The sequence below is a fragment of the Oryx dammah genome, unplaced genomic scaffold (genome assembly GCF_014754425.2).
Source record: "Oryx dammah isolate SB20612 unplaced genomic scaffold, SCBI_Odam_1.1 HiC_scaffold_2, whole genome shotgun sequence".
Lineage (NCBI taxonomy): Eukaryota > Metazoa > Chordata > Mammalia > Artiodactyla > Bovidae > Oryx > Oryx dammah.
This window is the reverse complement of record NW_024070186.1, coordinates 154,995,060-155,016,344: the sequence shown is the minus strand read 5'-3', so window position 1 is coordinate 155,016,344 and position 21,285 is coordinate 154,995,060. Positions and strand designations below refer to the sequence as shown.

The following is a 21,285-nucleotide window of genomic DNA, read 5'->3' as shown; positions in this document are numbered from 1 at the left end:
GTTTTAAAAACAAACTTTTAGGATGGGGGTGAAGGGCAAATTCAGTTTTAAGAAGAATTTCTTCCCCTAAGCCTATGCCAACTGCTATCTTTTTAGATGTCATAGTTTGTGAATTCTGTGTCAAAGCCTTGAAACTATGCCTCAACACTGGGAACTCCACCGACTCCATATCCATACACATTTTAAATATTTTAACAATCAGGCTGGTACAGATAGCTTTTCCGGATTTACTCAGAGTCTTGCAAACTGTACTTCAAGCATCACGAGCGCTTACAACTGGCGGCTCCGTCTTTGGGGAATGAGAGGGAAAACTGGATCCCTGAGATCTCTGAGTCTAGAATCAGGGCAGACTGAAGAGATGCGATGGGGAAAGGCCAAGTGTGGCCTTGAAAAAGACAACAGCCAAGGACAGCGAGAGAATGAGAACAGTTAAGACGAGCTGCCCATTCTATGGCCAGGCAGCCAGGACTGAGAGTCTTGAGGATCTGAGGAAAATAGAAAGAACCCAGGGAAGAATGGAAGGAAAAAAATCAGAGGGGTCAGTGTCCAACGCCTGCCAAGTTCAGCACAGATAAGCGCTGTGCCGACAGCAGAGCGCAAACAGTGAAGTCGGTGACGGTCCACGGCACGGTCCAACATGCGGGTGTAAAAGGGTTAGTCGCAAGACTGGCACCATGCCTTTAAATCACAAACTGGACTTACCTTAAAGGCAGCAGGTGTCCAAAGGACCCCTGCAGCTAGTCTGTGCAGAGACATCAACACCGGCATTGGTGTCAAAGGTTACCAATGAATAAATTTAAAGAACGAACAAGAAGGAAACCGTGATTACAAGAGAGCCAGAGAATGGCTAGCCACTCCAATATTCCTGCCTGGAGAATCCCATGGACAGAGGAGCCTGGTGGACTGCAGTCCATGGGGTCACAAAGAGTGGGACACGACTGAGCGACACACACGAAATGACTAGCTGTCGGCTATGTGTGTGCCTGGGTTAGCAGTAAACATGGGCTTCCCTGGTGTCTCTGACGGTAAAGAAATCTGCCTGTGATGCAGGAGACCCAAGTTCGATCCCTGGGTTGAGAAGATCCCCTGGAGAAGAGAATAGCTACCCACTCCAGAATCCCTGCCTGGAGAATCTGAACAGAGGAGCCTGGCAGGCCCCAGCCCATGGGGTCAGAGTTGGACACAACTAAGCAACTAACACTTTTCTTTTCATTTACCAGTAAACGTGAGTAGTTCAACTGCAACGTAGTTTTTGTTCTTTAATAAACCTGCTTGTGTCCAAGGTCTCAACTCAAAAAAGAATGTCATTCAGAGGTCACTTAGGGCCAAAGTGGGGGCGCGTTTGCCCATAACCAACCATTCCCTTTGTGATTCAGGTAAGTCAAAGGAAAAGGGTGGAATCCCCAGGCATTGCTCTAGATCTCATCAGAATCACCCGGGGAGTCTTTAAAGGGCACTCAGTCTCACCCTCAGATATGCTGATTCAGTTAGACTGGGGGTTCAAAAACCTTAGGCATTACAATTCTTCAGAGTGCCCCAGGTGTGAACAAAGGTGAGAATTACATTCTAATAGCAGGCTGGCTGGCTTCTCATCACTCCAAAGATGAATGATCCTGGCTGAACTATAGTTAACAGAGGATTTTCAGCAATGCTCTCCTCCAACTTTAAGAAGCATAAAAGCTCCACTTTCCTCACAGTAATAATGGAACCCTCCCTGATTGTGAAATGACAATTTTAATAGGTGACTACTTGTGGTTAATACTACCTGAAAAGGTGGGAAAGTGCCAAAACTGAAGTATCCATGTTTGCTATTCTGAGAACATTCAAAACCCACAACCCTTTTAAAACTGGGAGATTCCCATTTCGGCCCTCCTCATTGCCCCTCCAGACGCACTGACAGATGAATAAAAGATGGGCATCAAGAAGACGGGCGGGAGTCTTGGTTACCATGGCAGCAAGCAGGCGAACCGCCACAGCTTGTGAAACTGATAGCGAGAGCAGGCATCAGGTGCACAGCATGGAGCAGCACCTGGCTTATTGACTGCTCTCCTTCATGCACAATTCAGTGCACGGCCTTTGCCTTATATTTCAACCCGTTCAGGGAGCAGGAGGGGATGCAGCACTGGAAAGAGGGAGACCAGGGAGGCAAGAATCAGCAAAGGGCTTTGATAGTAGAGAACAAGGGTTATCAGCAGAGTCAGTTCAGCTTCTGTGAATCTTCTAAGTGTCACTGTACGTATGGGTTTAGCAAAAATATCAGCCGACTGGTTGAAGGGAAATTTTTTAAAAATACACCTCGAGAAGAGGCGGAAACGCGGGCTTTGGCAAGAGAGTCAGATTTGCGTTATCTTGGTGAACACCAGACCCAAACCGTGACTACACTGCAGTGGTGCTTCATTCAGGCAGTGGGAAGAAGGTGCTTACAGGACTACACTGCTCTAAAGAGCAGACAAAGGACTTAAAAGCACAGAGGAATTCAAGAAACTGAAATACCCTTCAAGAGTCAGCTACTTCCAAGGAAAAGTGTGCCTCTCCTTCCCGAATCCTGTGTGTCTCACTCCACATGCGTCTTGAGAGTGCCATTATTTAGGACACCCTCTTCCCCAACCACACCTCTCCAAGTGGCTTTCTGTCCCATCGTCACCAGACGCTGGAGATCCAAAGAACCTGGCGCGCAGGATGCAGTCGACAAATGTCTGATGAATAAGCGCTTCAGAGAACATGTGGAAAGACAGACGGCAGCTACTAACCATACTTAATCCAACTAGAATGGAAAAATGGCTTCAACTAGAAAATGAAATAAAATTCAAGGAGAAATAAGATCTTCATTGCAAAAAGGCAGACAGCACATACATACACATATACAACTACACATTATATATATAACGTATGTATATAAAGGTAGAGACGCATAAGAAAGTTAAGCATATCTTCTTAGTCAAAATCAGAGATGTACAGTCAAGGAACTAGGAACAAACAGGTGGAGGTATGAAATAAAGACACAGTGGGAATCTCAAAAAGGTGCCTCCAAACTTCTGAAGATTCTTGGGATGCAATAAAACCAGTGGACATTTGACTCTTAGAGTGTACCAGAGAAGATTACAACAAAACTGAGACTACAAACACCTATGAAAACTTCTGTTAATGAGTCAGCAAGCCCCATGTAGAGACAATAGTATTTTACAGCGAATCTGCTATAGGGCATGACAATAAAATCTCAAGTAAGAGCTAGAAGGAGTAAAATCCAAAGTTAACGCAGACCTCATTCTGTTCTATTTCCTTTTCCTTTCAGTCTAAAATCAACAGCATCTACCCTGGAGTACTGCATTCAAACCTGGAGGTCACATATAAAAGTTGTCTAACTCCCAAGGTAAGAAGAATTTCTCAGTTCCCACTGTGCTTCTGGTTGACAATGTGTTCTTTTAGGATAAGGCAGAAATAGGCAACAGGCCCTGAAATTTCGAGCTTCAAAAGCTAAGTGAAGAGTGGATACCAGGATTCCCCAGCAAGTTGGGAGGATTCAACAGAAGCATTTTCTCACCCTCTTGAAAACCTACGAGAATTCCTGTTAAACAGTGTTGCTGTTAACACACAACTCTACAAGAATGAGGGAGAGGAGGGGAAAACAGCAATATGATTTTAGGAAAAAGAAAGCAGGTGGAGAAAAAGCACCAGTGGGGAAAACCAAGAGTCAACCATATTTACACTGTAGAATTCCCAAGACCTGGGGACCGGCAATACTGAGTACACCTCTGAAAATGGGGGTGAGTCGGGAACTAAAATAAAGCTGCTTCAGAGTTTATGGAGTAGCTGGACCCCTAGATGCGTGTTTGGAGGCTGAGTCTCTGGAATGGATAAAACAGAAAAATACATGGACTGGAGGGCACAGACACAGCTGTAAGAGGCGATATCATGCACACTCAGTCGTGTCTGACTCTGTGACTCCGCGGCGTGAACTGCAGCTCTCCAGGCTCCTCTGTCCCTGGGATTTTCCAGGCAAGAGTACTGGAGTGGGTTGCCGTCTCCTCCTCTAAGGGATCTTCCCAACCCAGGGATTGAACCCACATCTCAAGTCTCCTGTGTTGTCAGGCGGATTCTTTTACCACTGTGCCAGTAAGTACTCAAGAAACAATGGAACGTGCCACAGAGAACCCAAACTAGCCTGAAGGGACAACTGTTAGCTAAATCTGGAAACATCTGAGCAAAACAATGACAATAATGAATCATAACCTACTAAATAAGGCAGTACATGAGGTCAAACTGATAAACGGGGAGAAGAGGAAATTCTTGATTTCAGTATAGTAAAAAAAGAAAAAGAAAGAAAAATCAGTTTTACACCACCACAGGAATAACTTGCTAAGGCAAGAATTATCAATGGATGCTAAAACTATGGGCTAGTTTGATAAGGAATAATAAGTTATTTATGTGAACTCTGTGAAAGCCACTCAGTCGTGTCCAACTCTTTGCAACCCCATGGTCTATACAGTCCACGGAATTCTCCAGGCCAGAATACTGAAGTGGGTAGCCTTTCCCTTGTCCAGGGGATGTTCTCAACCCAGGGATCAAACCCAGGTCTCCCACATTGCAGGCGGATTCTTCACCAGCTGAGCCACAAGGGAAGCCCAAAAATACTGGAGTGGATAGCCTATTCCTTCGTCAGAGAATCTTTCCGACCCAGGAATTGAACCGGGGTCTCCTGCACTGCAGGTGATTCTTTACCAACTGAGCCATCAGGGAAGCCCAAATTAAGAGTTTATCAGGGCAAGTGAAAGTGAAGTAGCTCAGTCGTGTCCAACTCTTTGCACCCCCATGGACTGTAGCCCACCAGGCTTCTCTGTCCATGGGACTTTCCAGGCAAGAATATTGGAGTGGGGTGCCATTTCCTTCTTCAGGGGATCTTCCCAACCCAGGGATGGAACCCAGGTCTCCCACACTGCAGACAGACACTTTAACCTCTGTGTCACCAGGGAAGCCCAGGGAGATAAACTCAATTATCTCCCCCACAACTTACTTACTACCAAAAGGGAAGATGTTAACTAGATAGTGGAGAGACACAGTAGGTACCACTTGAATCAAGTATCAAAGTTAATGTCAGCAATAATGAGACAACACATCGCACACCTCCCAATGTGAGGCTTTGTGGACCTATTATTATTGCTTATGTTGTAGTCAAAATGTAACCAGAAATGCACAGAGTCAAGTCATGAGAAGAACAATCCTAAATAGGAGCGGAATTCACAAAATGACTGGCATCTAAACTTCAAAAATATCAGTACTACAAAAGACAAAAAGAACACTGAGAAACTACTGCAGACTAAAAGAGACAGACATTAAAGCTAAATGCAATGAACTGGTTTCCAAACTTAAAAATTAAAAAAAGTTGCTATAAAAGGACATTTAACAGAGTAACATTTGAATCAAAGCTTTAAATTAAAATATTGTACTACTGTTTTCAGATTTCGATAATTATTTTATGCTTATATGGGTGACTGTCCTTGTTTTAAGAACTATACCCCCAAGTACTTAAGAGGGTTAAAGGGGAGTGAGGTCTGCAACTTACGTTTTCAAATGGTTCACGAAAGCATCTGATGAGAGAAATGACAAAGAAGCTGCGGCCAAATCTTAACTACTATAAATCTGGATGAAAATGTTTCCTGGGTTCTTCACACTATCCTTAAAATTGTCCTACAATCTGCAATTATTTCAGAATTAGAAGTGAAAACACTGAGCATATTTTTGTTCACTCTGTTTTATATTCTCAGTTAATACTTGTGAGTCCATGCTTACCAAGGTGAAGAAGAGCAATAAACGGTAGGGGAATGCACTGGAACTCTTCATGAGCCAAGAGAAAAGGAACTGAGGCACAACCTCAAAGACGGACGTGTGTTCGTACTGAAAATACTCAGCCACAGAAATGTAAATTTTTCATTTTATTCAAAGTTGGTACAGAAGTGCTAACGTTTCCATAAAATAATTACTATACTTCAGTTACAGGACAAAATACCACAGAAAGGAATATACTTTGCAAGAAATGTAGTTCATCTTAAGTTTCCAAATCCTTTTAAAGGCTAATGCAGCAGCTGGCAAAATAACACACAGTACACAAAGAACAGTGTATTTTACAGAGTCAGTAATGAAAACTGACAGCTCTTTAGCAGATTTGCTTCATTTTTTTAAAATAATAACACTTTTAAAAACACATTAAACCAAGATCATACATGTCTACAATTTAAAAAATCAGATTGTATACAATAGGTTAGAAGAGTCAAGTTAGAACTGTCATGTATGGTTAACAATCCTAAATCTACAATTTCAATTGTATTCCTTTCAATATGGAAGTTACCTGGTTTATACCAAATTCTACTTTCTGTTCGCAACTAAAACATTATACAATGAGATGGACTTGGTAAGTCAAACTTTAAAAAAAAAACACACACACACACGCTGCAGACAATGAAGGGTACACTGGAAATCAGTTTACAATTCAAAAAACTCACCAGTAACTCAACAACTTCATTTAGCATCACATTTGGTCTACAATGCATAACTGACAAAACAATCCATGTACACAATACACACCCCAGTGCACAGACTGGTCTCTCACAGAACATGTGAACAAAGCTTTAAGAGGCAGGACACTGGGAAAAACAGTTTTCAATGTAGACATCTGTTAAAAATGCGTTAATACTTACATATCAAAATTACTAGATAGAAGGCAGCAGTACTCTGCTGACATTTGGCTTAAAAGTAAAGGAATGAATGAAGCAATTTCACAGGATATTAGAAAAGGAATTGGTTTTCTTCTTGAAGAAGACTACTAACTTTTGCACAGCAACTATTTTTGATATCCACCTTATCAAAAAAAAAAAAAGGAGCAGCAGCAGCAGCAGCACTGAGAACATAGTTCATATGTGATTCCAACACAGGTCCAGGCAACAAAAATGGGACAGTCAAGCAAAGGAAGGGTGAATCCTTGCTTTCATTTCTGAACTCTGTTGGCAATCCATCAACTGAAGCAATCGTGGTGGGGAGAAGCAGGGCAACAGATTCCATACCATCATCTGACACGAATGTAATATGTCATTATTTAAAAACAAAATAATAAAGCTTTCGCATTTTAATAACCCCACAGAAAAGTCCATGAGCAAAAAAGACTAGTTGATCTGTTTGCCACTCAAGAGATGTCACAGTGAAATGAGAAGGTTCTGATTGTACGTATTTACACCGTGACAGCCATGTGCACCTAGACTAACTAAAGCAATCGGTCATGGAAATTAGAAAGATATTTTGAAAGATATATCTGTGAAAGATATTCTGCCAAAGGAATCTTCAAAAGCATCCTTTAAGTTCTTAAAAACAATTGTAGATTTAAAAACAAAATTTAAAGGTACAGAGCACATTCTATATAGCATATAGAACTAACAGGTTACTACTGCTTTGCCTTATCCCACATGGCTAAGCCAAAGATTTCCTCAAACCTCTCCTTTTCCCTGTATTTCTTGTTCCTCTCAACTCCACCAAAGCCTGAGGTGCTACATTCTTAAAAACTGCTGTAGGGACACACCTGCTGGCTTTTTGCTGTAGGCCATACTCTCTCCATCAAAGTGCTCAGGTTAATTCTTCTAAACCATGTTCCATTAGTCTACACCAGCTTGAATCTTCATTCCATATTATTATTAAAGTTGACTATCCCTAAGATAAATATATGAAACAGAGGAGAGTGGGAAAAAGGTAGTCATTTCTCTTCATTCTTAAGAGTTTTCCTATCTTTTGATGTATAGGCAAGATCCAAGAGAGAGATGTATTTATTCATTGACGATAAACAGGGACTAACTATTCAAATGAAGAAAGTGAGGAGTAAAATAAGGGCAATGCCGAGTGCAAGAAAACACATTATTTTTTCTTCTTTTGCAGGCATATTCATAGATTTCATCTAACCTAGTCTTGTAACACCACAGGCAAAAGAATCCTTTAGACTCTTACAATCAATGTGAAAAGCAAAAAGTAGTTCATTTGGCAGATGTCTCACTTTGTTTGATGCTTCTGATCCCTGGATCAAATTCTGCTCTATTAAAATGAAGGGTAGTCAGGCATATGAAAAAATAACTTCATTAAGGTTATTAAACTTACACAAAGATTAAAGATTAGTATTTGCCCTATTAAAATGTGAGATTTCTCCATGCTCTCAGGGTGCTACTGTCAGGAGGTAAAATTTCCTACAGATTTATGATTTAAAAAAATAACCCAAAGGCTCTACAGCTTAAAGCAGAAGTTTGTCAAAATGTTCCACCCACCAGAAACCTGGAAGTCTGTTCCTGTTTCTCCAGTTCAATGGTAGGGAAGAGCCCACAGGCCCCGTTGTAGCTGGTAACCCCCCAGTACAATTGCAGCAGTCTTGACGCTAGTATTCTCTCCTCCACCAAAGCAGTACACAGGTCCTCAGACTAGAACACTGACTCTCCTATGACAGAGGACCCCCAATTCAGGTACCTCTCACTGTCCAGGCCTTGCTACCTCTCACTGTCCAGGGCTTGCAACGCTGTGGTGCTCATCCTGACAATCCAGAGACGACCCATGGTGGGCTTTTTATGCCGGGCACTTGTGGGATACTGAGAATACTGTTAGCCTTGTGCTTTCCACACGTGGACTTACACACATGAGGGAACATGGTTTTGTGCTTTCTATAAAACTTACTTTAAGCTTTTTAATCATGGAATGTGAAACTCTTGTCACATATATGTTCTCAGACATGCCTACCCAACCTACACTGGAAAATGATAAAACATACTCACAGATAAGTAACCTTGATCTTTAATTAAGGATATAAAGAAAGCAAACACAGATGAATAAATAACATTTAAGCTGCAACACAAGCTAGACCTACCTGGTTCTTTGAACCTAAATAAAGGCTACATGTAAAATATGTAAATATAAATGTATTTTCTTTATTAGTCATAGCAAAATTTAAAAAGAGGAATTATGTAAGAGTTATGTATCAAGAAAGGGAAAGGTGTGAACTAGCAGATATATCAGCAACCAAAAGGCACTAATCAAAACATAAATTTCAGAAGCTGATTATATTAAGGAATACCCTACAGAATGGCCTGTGCCAGTTTGGGTACTAAAACAAGAAAGTGAGTTATTAGTGAACACTCCACTTACAGAGGTACAGGCGACACTGATATACTGAAAAATTATCCAGACAAGTTCATCCAGAGGCAATAAAAAAAGTAAACACTCCTTTATCCAGCAGCACTAGGGTACAAGGTGAATTTACCAGGGCAAATACAAGTCTCCAATAAAGATGTGGTTATCTACTCTCGCTCTGTGCTGTTGCCGAGACCACTGACAACTGTACTTCCCTCATTGATAGAGTTCACTCTCTGTAAACTGTCTGGGGGGCAGGGCGGGGGGTGTGGCTCCATTATCGGGGAAACAATTACAATCCAGGGCTTCTCTGAGGAGAGGGCACTGCACCTACACTAGCAAGAATCTGAGGCCACTGTGCTTTGTCGGATTTATTCTATCATCCCTCTACCCAAACACACTATAAATCCAGGCAGCCAAATCGAACCTCAGAAGTCATTACGGTTACTGGTTTAAGTCAGGTCTCAGATTATGGTCCTCCCTCCAAAAAATAAAGTGCATGAGATGAGAAATGATGCAGATATATCAAACCTTTGTGTTTACTTCTGAACAAAAGACTACATGCCAATGGTTAAGGCTATTAGTTACCAGACAAATGGGGTGCTTAACCCAAAACAAAAGGCTAAACCCTATCTTTTATAAAGGATTTGAGAAGGAAACAAATACATAAAATTGTATCAATTCACACAACATTCCTTTAAAGGTGAATCAGTAGTTTAAAGCCTTATTCCCAGCATTGGAGAGAGAAGTTTAAATAAAAACATTTATATGACAACGTGAATAATGGTGAGACTCAGCACTGGCAAAGCCTATCAATAATTTTGAACCTTAGCTAAATTCTGTTCTGCAGTCAAAGTAACTGAAAGTAACTCTTCCATCAGAGGTGAGAGTTTGACCAAAAGAACACACCAAATTAGGAGAAGTTAGCTTAATGGAGGAAAAGGGGGTTTGCAGCCCTGAGTTAAGCCAACCAAGAAAACCAAGCATAGTGACTAAAAGATCACCCAGCTTCACACCTAACTAGTGCAGAAGAGCTTCTCTGTACGCCAGCTGACTAGGCTCCAACTGTTCACCTTTAATTGCTGCCACAAGGCTTTTTAGCATCAAAACAAACTCCATTCCTCTCTACACTGCAATACCATCATTTCCAAGGGACTGGTGTGAATTTTAACTACTTCTGCCGAGTTTTTGGAAAATGAGCTTCGAGAATAAAATTCTGATGAATTATTAGTATTAGGGCTTTTGTTATTAGTGAACACAAAGTCTGAAAATAAAACTCTGGAGCATTAACAGTTTAAGCTAATATATATTTCAGTATATTTAAACACAACTACTATTTAGTGAATCATTCTCTGGATCCAGGCCTTCAAATCTGGGGCACAGCACCACTTGTGCACACCATGGCAATAAGCCTGAAAGTGAATTAAGCTGACAAAAGATCAAAATGGGAATATGTTAAAGTGTTCAAACAAAAAATAGGTGAATAATTAAAGCAATGTGAGAGAAGACAAATCAAGGGGAAAACCAGTCTCTCTGAATGGTACGTGGGCCAACACACCAACAGGATTAAGTCCTATCTCTGACGTCTGCTCAGGCTAATGTTAACATTAAAAGGACAAGCAACTTAACACCCAGCTAATGAGAAATCTTATGAATACTGAAGCCTAGGGCTGCTACACCCAGGTACTTCTCAGCATCTCATCTAGTAGTTTTTCCGACTTCTTCAGAAAATCTTGTCCTGGCAGGTCTCTGTAGTCACATAATTTAACAGCAATGGTCTTTAAACATCTCTCAACCCAAACTGGGAAATGCAGAAGCGTCACTGCTAAATACCTGTGTGGTCATTTTCAGCCAACATACCTCAGATGAAAATGACACAGGGGAGTACAGTGTAAACAAAGCAATGCCTAACTTTTTAATAGCTAATAATATAGCAGGTCTACAGGGTGGTGAAGAATCAAAGTAACCTGTACTGCGTGATCTCTAAAGAGAGAAGATCCACAAAACTCAATATAGAGAAGATAACAATGGACTGAGAAATGTAGAGACTTAAAGGTTCTAACCACCCTGGACAAGACTTTCAAGCCCCTACTCAGCCTCAGGTTAGAGAACTGAGTAGCAACCTTCCTCCTCAATTCTTAAAATGTGAAATTTCATCAAGCAACAGGCCCCTGTTAATTACTTCATGTGCCATCCCTAAGAGTTAGGGCTTTGTGACCCAGGCCAGCCTCTTTCTGCAAAAAGACAATGGCGCCTTTGAGCCAAGTGAAAAAGAAGCCTTGGGAGATCAGATCTGCTGGACCGAGGCCAAAGGACACAGCAGCACGGCTACTGCTTGATGCTTCTCTAACCAGAAGATAAGAGTGATAACTTCACTAGGAAAGAAAGGCTGGGGAAAAGATTGGCTCTGCTGTTTCAAAAGCCACTTACTATCTCAGGGTAGGACAAAATATTCTTCAACAGGGAAATGAGACGTCCCACAAAGGAACCCATAATCATTCTGCATGCCTGGGCAACAAGCTCTTCTCATCAGATCTTGAGACTAAGACTGCCCGAGAGGACAAAATCTAAGAACTGGGGATACCAGATGAGACAGTATTTTTCTCCACCTTTGAATACCAGTGTCCTCACTTCATTCTGACTCTTAGCTAACTATTTCAGTCAATCACTCTTAGCCAGTTCTCAACCTTAGCTTGAGCCAATAAGAAAATATATACATGTTAACATCTAGGTATCAATGTCATCCCTTAGGACCCATTTAGTGTAAAGTATGACTATTTTGCTAGCTTTACCAGAGACTATGTATCATTCCATGATCATTCTAACGAAGTAAAGACTGAAGAATGGTCCCTTGAAATGAAGCGGCAATCAGGAATTCACATACAAGCACAGTATCTATTACTGGGAAGCAATAAGAAGGGCAAGCTTCAGGGACTTCAGTCTAAATAAAGTGATGTTTACACTGGCAAGAATAAACAATCCTAATGGATATGCTAATAACCATTCCTTATTTACAAACATTAGTACTCTAAACTTGGCCTACTGCTATATACACACAAGTAAGACACAAGACGATGTATGTTATGTACCATACTAAGACAACAGCAGAGAGAAGGCAGGGGGATGCTAAGACCCCAAACTACTAGAAGTCAACATAAAACAAAGGGGGGGAAATCCACTTAGACACCACCTATTCATTTATGCTTTTAACAGAAGGGATAAGAAGGCTGCTCAGCCAGTATGTCAAACCTCACTGCTGAGTTACACAGCAATGTGTTCAAAGAAAAATTTTAATTTCTACAACTTAATGGAAATTTGAAAAATCTAAGATCCTATTATTTCCCCAAATACCAAAAGGCTGTCTCAAAAGAAGAACAGTTCCTTTGAGAAAAGAAGAGGACAAACCGTAAGTCCAGATTTGGACACCTGGCTTTCTGTTCTTCCCAACAGACTTTGTAACCTTGGATATGTCACAGCCTCGGCCTCCACTCGAGGACGGTCCTTACTTTCATTTGGCCCCCAGCTTATAAACCTTAAGAATAAAACTAAAAAAATTCCGCAAGGCACTCTAATAAGCTCTCAGAAATCATACTATTCAAACAAATTATTTTTTCAACTACAGACTCAGTCCATCACAAAGCCTCCTGGAGATGGGAAGACATTATGCTACCTAATAATTTCTAAAAATCAACTTTGAACTAATCAAGTCCATCATAATGAACTTAGTTTACAAATACAAAAAAATTTAAAGTCATCATGACTGAGTTTTGATTCAAAATCTACAAAAGTATCTAAAAAAGTAATAATTTTCCCCTAAAGAATACAAGGTTAATAAAATCATGCAATTTAAAAAATATCAGAGATTACAGAAAAGTCAAAGAAAGTAGATACAAAATTGGTTTCCTTCATCTGCCATGGAGGAAAAAGGACAGCATGCACAAAGAACGACATCATGTGGAGAGCTTTCCTCAAACGGCTTTTGTACCCTGTGCTCATGAAGGGGCATCCACCTGTGAAAAATGGATTCTCTTCCGGGAACGCTGAAACTGGATACAAAGCCATGCCAAGACAGAGGATCCTACGATCACACAAGTCCTGTAATCGCCATAGGACGCACTACTGAATCTGTAGAAGTTCTCCTGAATATGCTATCCATTCTACAGAAAGACTATACTGCAACCCACCAGTGGCAAAGCATGCACTCTTGAGTTTTCTGTTACTGATGGCCTGTTTGCAATGAAATATCCTCATGCTCTAAGTCACTGTAACTGTTTAAACAAAAATGCAGAGGCTGTGTACATATGTTGTCTTAAAAAAAATTGGAAAAAAACTTATGAAGGATATACATTATGATCTCAGAATGAATTTTCACTCTAAAAACTCAACTTCAGTATATCATGATCTAATCAAGTGGGGCAACCCAACACAAAAGCCGAGTTAATTTTTCTTAAAATTTCCGGACATATTTTCCAAATGGATCCACTCAGGAAGGTTAACTAGTTAATAAAGAATGTTACCAAATGAAAAGAACAAAGCTAGAGAACTAATGGTGTACAAGGAATCACCTGTTCAGCTTAGCTGATCAAACACTGCTTTAGGGGATGCTAACTTTCAAACTATATAAACAATCTTAACTTGGTCAGTAAATCTGGGGATCATCAGCAATGTTAACTTCATTTTCTCCCCCCCATAATCATTTACAATACAGTCATGACATACAACTTTATAAAGACAAGACTACTTGGTGATCATGAGTGTGGTTCACTTAAACTTCAGAGGAGGAAAAAAAAGAAGAGAGAAAACAAAAAACAGCTGGAACTTTTCCCCAACATTCCATATACTGGTGGTACAGGAACAGCTACAAGAAACATTCCTCTTCCTTTCTTCCAGCATACAGAATCCATAGGCTCATGCTAACAAAACGAACCTGGCAAACGAACTTGCCCTGAAACAAGTACTCCACAAGCACATGTTAGATTTTCAGTACATAATGGATTATACAATGTACAAATTCAGTTCTTTAAAATGGGAGTAGGGATTACAGAGACAGAGAAAAAACGTTAAAATGAGCAAGTCTTCTATTTCAGGGTAAGAAGGCCTACCAAGATTTGGCAGTGCGGACAGTGTATCTTACTCATGATACCTTAGCATATAACTCTGCTCTAAGTGCTCTATGAGAATAATTGGTCTCTCCTTACTTTGGTATGGAAAATTTTAAACCACATTTGCACAATTCAGTCTGTTTAAACAAGTTTTACTTCATTTAGGTTGAAAATTTACTTTCATCCATCTCTGGGAAAATAAAAGTCTTGCAAATAGATGATTTTTCTGCTAAGTAAAATTTGGCTAAAACCTACAGCGTAAACAATGCCTGAGAGATGCAACAGTTACATAAGTTTGCAGGGTTTTTGTTGTTGTTGTTGTTTTCCAAAGACCAGTATTTTCTTAAGTTAGTGTCTCATCATATCCTTAAAAGTTCATAAGGAGAAATAAACAAACATGAAAATTCCAAGTGAACACACAGCAAAAAGTCCAATATTGAGTATTACTTTAACTTGTGGAGGTTCTTCCAACATTTGTAAACAAACAGCCTCCTCCTCCATCAGGTCTCTGAGACTCCTCTTGCTGAGGCTCTTACTTTTAAAGCCACAAAACCAATCGATGAACTTCCAGTACCGGCTTCCGTCCTCTGCTTCTTTCTTTCTCTCTTTCTCACCCATGAGAGCTGCCTGCCCATTGGAATATGCATCCACGGGTGTTTCTGCCTCCGAATGACCTAAGGAAGCCACTGGGTTGCCCTCCTCTCTGCAGGTCACCAACAGATTAACATCTTCCGGCTGCAGGCCCTTGATGCTGTCCTCAGACTTTCCGTTGGGGATGGCATGGTTGATGGCCTCGCTATTCTCACTGCATCTCAAAATGCTCTTCTCTTGCATTTTGTATGGTTCATCTTTCGAGGAGCAGCTCTCCTTGACCACCAGGCTCTTCTTAGACCAAAAGGTGGTGGTGCGAATCTGTTCCTTCGTAGGAGGTGGTGTGAGAAGGCTAACAATTACAGTAATGAGTCCTGTGATCCAAAACAACGCTGTGGCCACATACATGTAATGGATGTCTTTAATGAAGACTGGCCTGTTATCAGGTTGGTCACATTCCGGGGCACGGTAGGCAAAGGCCAGTGTCAAGCGGACTGCTCCAAGGATAAAGCCCGCCATTCCACCATAGAAAGCCCCTTGTTCATTGCAGCGCTTCCAGAAAATCGCCAGAAGGAACAGGGCTGCAACTGGGGGCGTCAGGTAGTCAGCTACCTCCTGGATGTAAAGGTACATCTGGCCTCCTTGCATCTCCACGATGATGGGCACCCACGCGATGCTGATCACCACCATGAAGGCCACAAATATCCTGCCCACGATCATTAGTTCCCGGGAGCTGGCGCTCTTGCGGATGAGTTTGTATACGTCGAGGGTGAATATGGTGCTGGCGCTGTTGAAGATGGAGTCCAAGTCACTCATCAGAGCAGCGATCATCACAGCCATCATCAGGCCCCGGAGGCCCACGGGAACCAGCTTCATCACCAAGCGCGGGTAGGCAATGTTAGAGCACCCAGCTCTGCTCCCACACACCTGCATGCAGTGCTCAGGGTTGATGCAAGCTATGTCATCAGCAAACAGTATCCGGGAAATCATTCCGGGGACCACTATGATAAACATTGGCAGAAGCTTCAGGAAGCCGGCCATCAGGGTAGAGCCTTTGGCATGAGCAATGTTTTTGGCTGCTAGGACCCTCTGCACGATGACCTGGTCGGCACACCAGTACCAGACTGAAGCCGGGGTCTGCCCAAGGATGAATCCAGGCCAAGGAACATCTTCATCTGTTGGGTTCCGCAACATTTTCAGTGCGTCTTTCTTGGGGTGGACATTACAAGAATTTGTGTTCGAAAGGTTGTATGTCAGCAGGATGGAAGTGACATTGGGTGAGGCCAACATGTACCTTCTCTTAACTTCCTCAAACCCGCCAATCTCCATCATGCTAATCACCATAAGTGTGAGTGCCCCAACGATCATGAGCAGAGCCTGCAAAGTGTCTGTGTAGATTACTGCGACAAGGCCTCCGGTGACGGTCAGCAAAGCAGTCATGCCAATGAGCAGGATGACAGACACATAGAGGTTCCAACCCAAAGACTCCTGGATAAAGAGGGCACCCGAATACAGATCCACTGAGAGCTTGGTGAAGATATAGAGAATCAGAGACAATGCTGCGAAATAGACCTGAATCCTATGGCCACCAAATCGCTTGGACAAGTATTCAGGCATGGTGTATACCCCCGACCGGATGTAAATCGGGATGAAAACCCATCCCAGAAGTTGCAAAAGCAGCAAGGCATTGAACTCCCATGCGCCCACTGCAAATCCACTTGCCGCTCCAGATCCTGCCAGCCCAATGAAGTGCTCACTCCCAATATTGCTCACAAACAGAGAGGCACCAATTGCTACCCAGGTCATAGAGCGCCCCGCCAAGAAGTATCCACTCACGGTGCTTCTATTAGATTTCCACATGGCAAAGAAGCCAATGCACATGACCAGGATAAAGTACAGGGCCACTATGGCAATGTCTGCCGTCTCCAGTACAGCCCTCATGTCTGGGAACTTTGCGAATAAAAGCGTCCAATAACAGAAGTGTCCGACTTTTTATTTACTCATGAGTAACCCCAGCCAAGTCTGGAAACCATACGTGAACTGGACTACACAGAGCAACACAGCAGGTCAAAGTCTTTGTCCTTTGGTTTGCTGTCTTGATGGTGGTGGTTGTGATAAACTTTGAAGGAGACAGTTTAAATTTTCCTCCGCTTCTTAATTGGGATTGAGAACTTAGCTCGTCCTCTTAATCCACTCTCCACAAGACCATCAGCATTTACTCAGGGGCTGGAGGAGACATTCTGAGTTGCAGCTAAGTCTAGTGAAGCCTACTGTACCAACCCTGCAAGGCAGCAAAGACAAAAGACAAAGATTGAATTAGAGGAGGGGCTCACCAAGTGATGAGGAAACTTTCAGTCTAACAAAACGGCGCAACAAGACATTATTAAAAAAAAACAAACTTTAAAATATATATACTTTAGTTCCACAGGAAAGAGCAATCCATGCTATCACTTAATTGCAGGGAGAATATTTATCATTTTGAACTGAAAACAAAAATATACTGTCCTAAGTAAGTAGTCTAACTTCTCTGGCAACCGACAACTGCCCACCGTGACACTGCCCTTTCTTCTCTTACTGAGGTAGTCTCAGACTGGAAAAGCACCGAGGTCGTAAAGCAACCTGGGGGAGGGGGACTCTAATTATTCATAATAAATAAGGTCACCTAAATGAATCTTCAGTCTTCCCAGGTGGCTCAGTGGTAAATAATCCGTCTGCCAGTGCAGGAGACACAGGTTCGATCCTTGCGTCGGGAAGATCCTCTGGAGGAGGAAATGGCAACCCACTCCAGTATTCTTGCCTGGAAAATCCCATGGACAGAGGAATCTGATGGGCTACAATCCACGGGGTCGCACAGAGTTGGACACGACTTAATGACAACAAAATCAATCTTCAGACACTGCTGCGTTCTAAGAGTAATGTATTTTGTAGCTAAGTTAGGGTCCTAGATAGAACAGGTATCTACTAGGTAGTATCATCCACTCCCACACACAGTATCAAGTATTGCTTAACCTAGGTAAACTACTGTCACAAAATCTCCCTGAATTCCTACTACAAAGGTCCATCTGTGCTAGTCATCACACATTACCCTAGAAACTTGACATGGCTCCTGCCTCAAAGGGAAACCAGATGTTCCATACAAAGACAGGAACATACAATTTATAAACAACCCTAAATTTTTATTCTGCTAGCTAGAAGGAAGACACTGAAAAAAGTGTTTTTTCTTGGTGAACGGTATACAAGGCAATGAGAGGAGGGAAAAAGAAAAATTTTCTGGAAGACTGAAAAACAACATCATTATTGTTATATCTCCCAAACCTAAACAAAATAGACATCTGTAAGCCATTAGGGAACAAATTATTGTCAATATTAATCAGATTTTTTTCAGTCCTGGATTAAGAAAATCACCGAAAAACCGACATTTAAATTTACCTAAAATTGAGTTTATGAATATGACAGGTTTTCTCCTGGAAAAAGAGATAAATTCTGAACCTTCAAAGTAATTATAATTGGAGCTGAGGAACAATATGAAAAACATTTTGTTATTCAACCTAATGCCTTCCACATGTTAACTCCTAAAGTGATTTCTCCTTTTGAGGTAAGGCAACCTCAGAGTGAAATGTTTTTCTATGCTTGACAAAGCAGATGCTTTTTGATGAACCTAGATTATCTTCCTGTAAAAATTAGTAGCAAAGTCATCAAGTCCTATAAATGATACTAAAGCCATCTCTTTTCAAAACAGACCACAGTACTAGTCACTTAACAGCACACCTCTTAAGGAGCTGGAAAAAAAAGCTGAAATATAAATGCTCTACATATCAGTTATTCAGTCTAGTTAATAGTGCCACATAGAAACATCTTAAACCCTTCTCTATGCCTTTTTGAAGCTTAACACACTACAACAATTATACTAAAAAAAAAAAAAAAAAAACTGACTAAAATCCTTCGTCCTAAAACTCGGTGTCAATAATGACTGGCATGAGTAAAACTGCCACAAACAAAAACAAAAATACACTAAAAACTGGGACTTGTATCACTTGATTCTTGCCAAATCCTGAAACTGGTAGTATTTCTATGGCTACTTTCTGACCCTGAAACATTCAAGTTATTTAAAAAAAAAACAAAAACTGCATATTATTTAGGAAGAATTACCTAAATTTCAAACAAAATCTAATCAAATAACTAATAAGCAATTATTTATAAAGGGCACCTTTAGTGTTTCAGTGTAAGAATTAGGTCCTCAACTACAAAGAAAACTGTAGCTGGCAGTTATGAGATTCTTCCCTGCCGTCAACAGAGCTCCCACTGCCACCCAGCATCCAGCCATACCCCTGCCATTCTCTTCCAACTTCACACAGATAACCCTAGTTCACTGGTCCAAGGGCCATTTCAAGTGTCTCTCTTCTCAACGGCAGTCATTGGCCATCTCCTCAAGAAGAGACAAACACCCAGTGTGTTTATTTTTGTTTGGAGGGAAGGTGGAGTTGGGTACGCATTGTAGTGGCCACTACAGCAGCTTATTCGTTCAAAGAACAAAGCGCTCAGACACAAAATAAGCCCTTCCTTCTCTGATCACTAGGAAGCGCTGCAAATCGACCACACTGTTTCCCATTGTCAAACATGATGCAAGTCAGACATCTAACCCATACTCCGCTCCCTGATGAACGCTTACCCTGGTCTAACCCCTAACTTTCCGAGAACAGCAAGCGGGTCAGCTAGAGAAAAGATGTTCTTTCTGCCCAGAGCAGGAGTGGAAGGAAGAGGTAAACACTAGCTCAGGGCTTGAGTTCTCAACACCTTCTGCCTCCTCCGATCCTTCAAAAGCCACTGCCAGCAGCCCCCATCTCACAGGACACCGTGACAGTCTGTGGACAGATTTAAGATTTCTCCAATTTAAACAAAAAACATCCAGAAATCAGCACCTAGTAAAGATTGGAAAAGGAAAATAAAAATAGGTCAAATCAGTTTATAGAAAGATGTAAAACAGGACCCCACAGACTTTAGGACTTTAGACTTCAGGACCCCATACAATGCAGCCAAATTCATATCTAGTCATTTAGAGATTATCACAGGCTTGAACTTCAGCCTTTCAGAAAATGAACTGTGCAATTCCTAAAAATGGTCTCAAATAAAACATACAGTGTGTTTTGCATAATTTTTCTCACTCTTTTTTAAAACCAAACATTTCTACAACAAAAATATAATGAACACTATCCAGAGTTCCTTTACTGTTAGAAAGAAGCCACATGGAAAAATTTTTTCTCCAGCTGCTAATAGATGCCTTTAAATTTATGTTTTCATATTTCTAGGACAAAGCTGGTTCACAGTTGAGATAAATCCCTTAAGTGAGAAATGTAGGACAAGGAATAAAGTAGGTATAGTAATGATAAGTATGTGAGCTGGTTCCTTTGTAGTGCATTTTTAAGAAAACAATTATAATTGTAAGTAATAGTCACAGAATGTATAAAGAAATAGTTCCCTAGTTATAATGGCCACTGTAATAAATTTAGCCAATTTCAATCAAACACAAGGGTGTCGTGAAACAGAGACACTCCTCCCAACAGGAGGGGGTTTCCTTCACAGAAAGCACTGTTTCATTGGAAGTTCTGCACAAAATTAGAATACAATCTTGGTACATGAAGGCACTATTTCATGTACTTGGATGAACTAAATTACAACTGAAGAATTAATCCAGATAGAGAAGCATACATAAATATTTGCTGTTTGAACTAGAAAGTCAAATAGGAAGGACCAAATTAACATCAGCTATTAAACTTCTTCATAATATATCAAAACATAATTAGTTATAATGACCAAATCTCACATCTCTCTTCTATTATCTAGAGAGACCATACAATTTATCTTCCAAACTAGGAAGTTATTCTGGGACACTCTGTCCAGAATAGGATGTATGGTCACTCTGGAAAGAAAATCATCTGCCATAGAAACCAAAGAACAACTAAAACAATTCCTAAAGCCATCAGGGCTCCAAGTCATAATCAACTCAATGAGGCCTGTGGACTGACAAAGAGTAGAACACAATGCCTCTCACAGCGACCAAACTACAATCTTTTTAGCTTTGGGCTCAAAAAGGACAATCTGAACAGGCAGAATCCAGTACTGTCAAAAGTAGGCTTGCCAAGTCTTGTGCATTTTCTGACCCAACGGTTTGATAAGGAGCAAGTAACACCTAGAAAGTATGTTATCTTGCCCAGTGCAACAGACAGACAGGTGTTCAGTAAATGTCACTTCACCATCTACAACTTGCATAGACTGGAAGTGGTGCTATAAGCGTCTTTCAAAGTAAACTGCCAATGATACCCTGGGCATTTTAAGAGCTTCTCGTGCTGTGCTTGCTACGTGTTCAGTTGCTCAGTCATGTCCGACTCTTGCGACCCCATAGACTGTAGCCCGCCAGGCTCCTCTGTCCATGGGATTCTCCAGGCAA

At 41.2% G+C, this 21,285-nt stretch overlaps 1 protein-coding gene across 2 annotated transcripts in view; it reads right to left on the bottom strand.

Moving 5' to 3' along the window:
- Positions 1-5,911: 5,911 nt before the first annotated feature.
- SLC5A3 (solute carrier family 5 member 3) overlaps positions 5,912-21,285 on the bottom strand; it is a 33,843-nt gene continuing 18,469 nt past the window's right edge. The window contains exons 1-2 of one of the 2 annotated variants that reach the window (XM_040228626.1): positions 17,503-21,285; positions 5,912-17,121 (exon numbers count right to left, since the gene is read on the bottom strand). The exon at positions 17,503-21,285 is cut by the window's right edge and continues 662 nt beyond it. In XM_040228626.1, the coding sequence (XP_040084560.1) occupies positions 14,625-16,781 (2,157 nt within the window). In that variant the 5' untranslated portion in view covers positions 16,782-17,121; positions 17,503-21,285 and the 3' untranslated portion in view covers positions 5,912-14,624. The remainder of the gene's footprint in view (positions 17,122-17,502) is intronic. The other variant, XM_040228615.1, reaches the window with a different exon arrangement.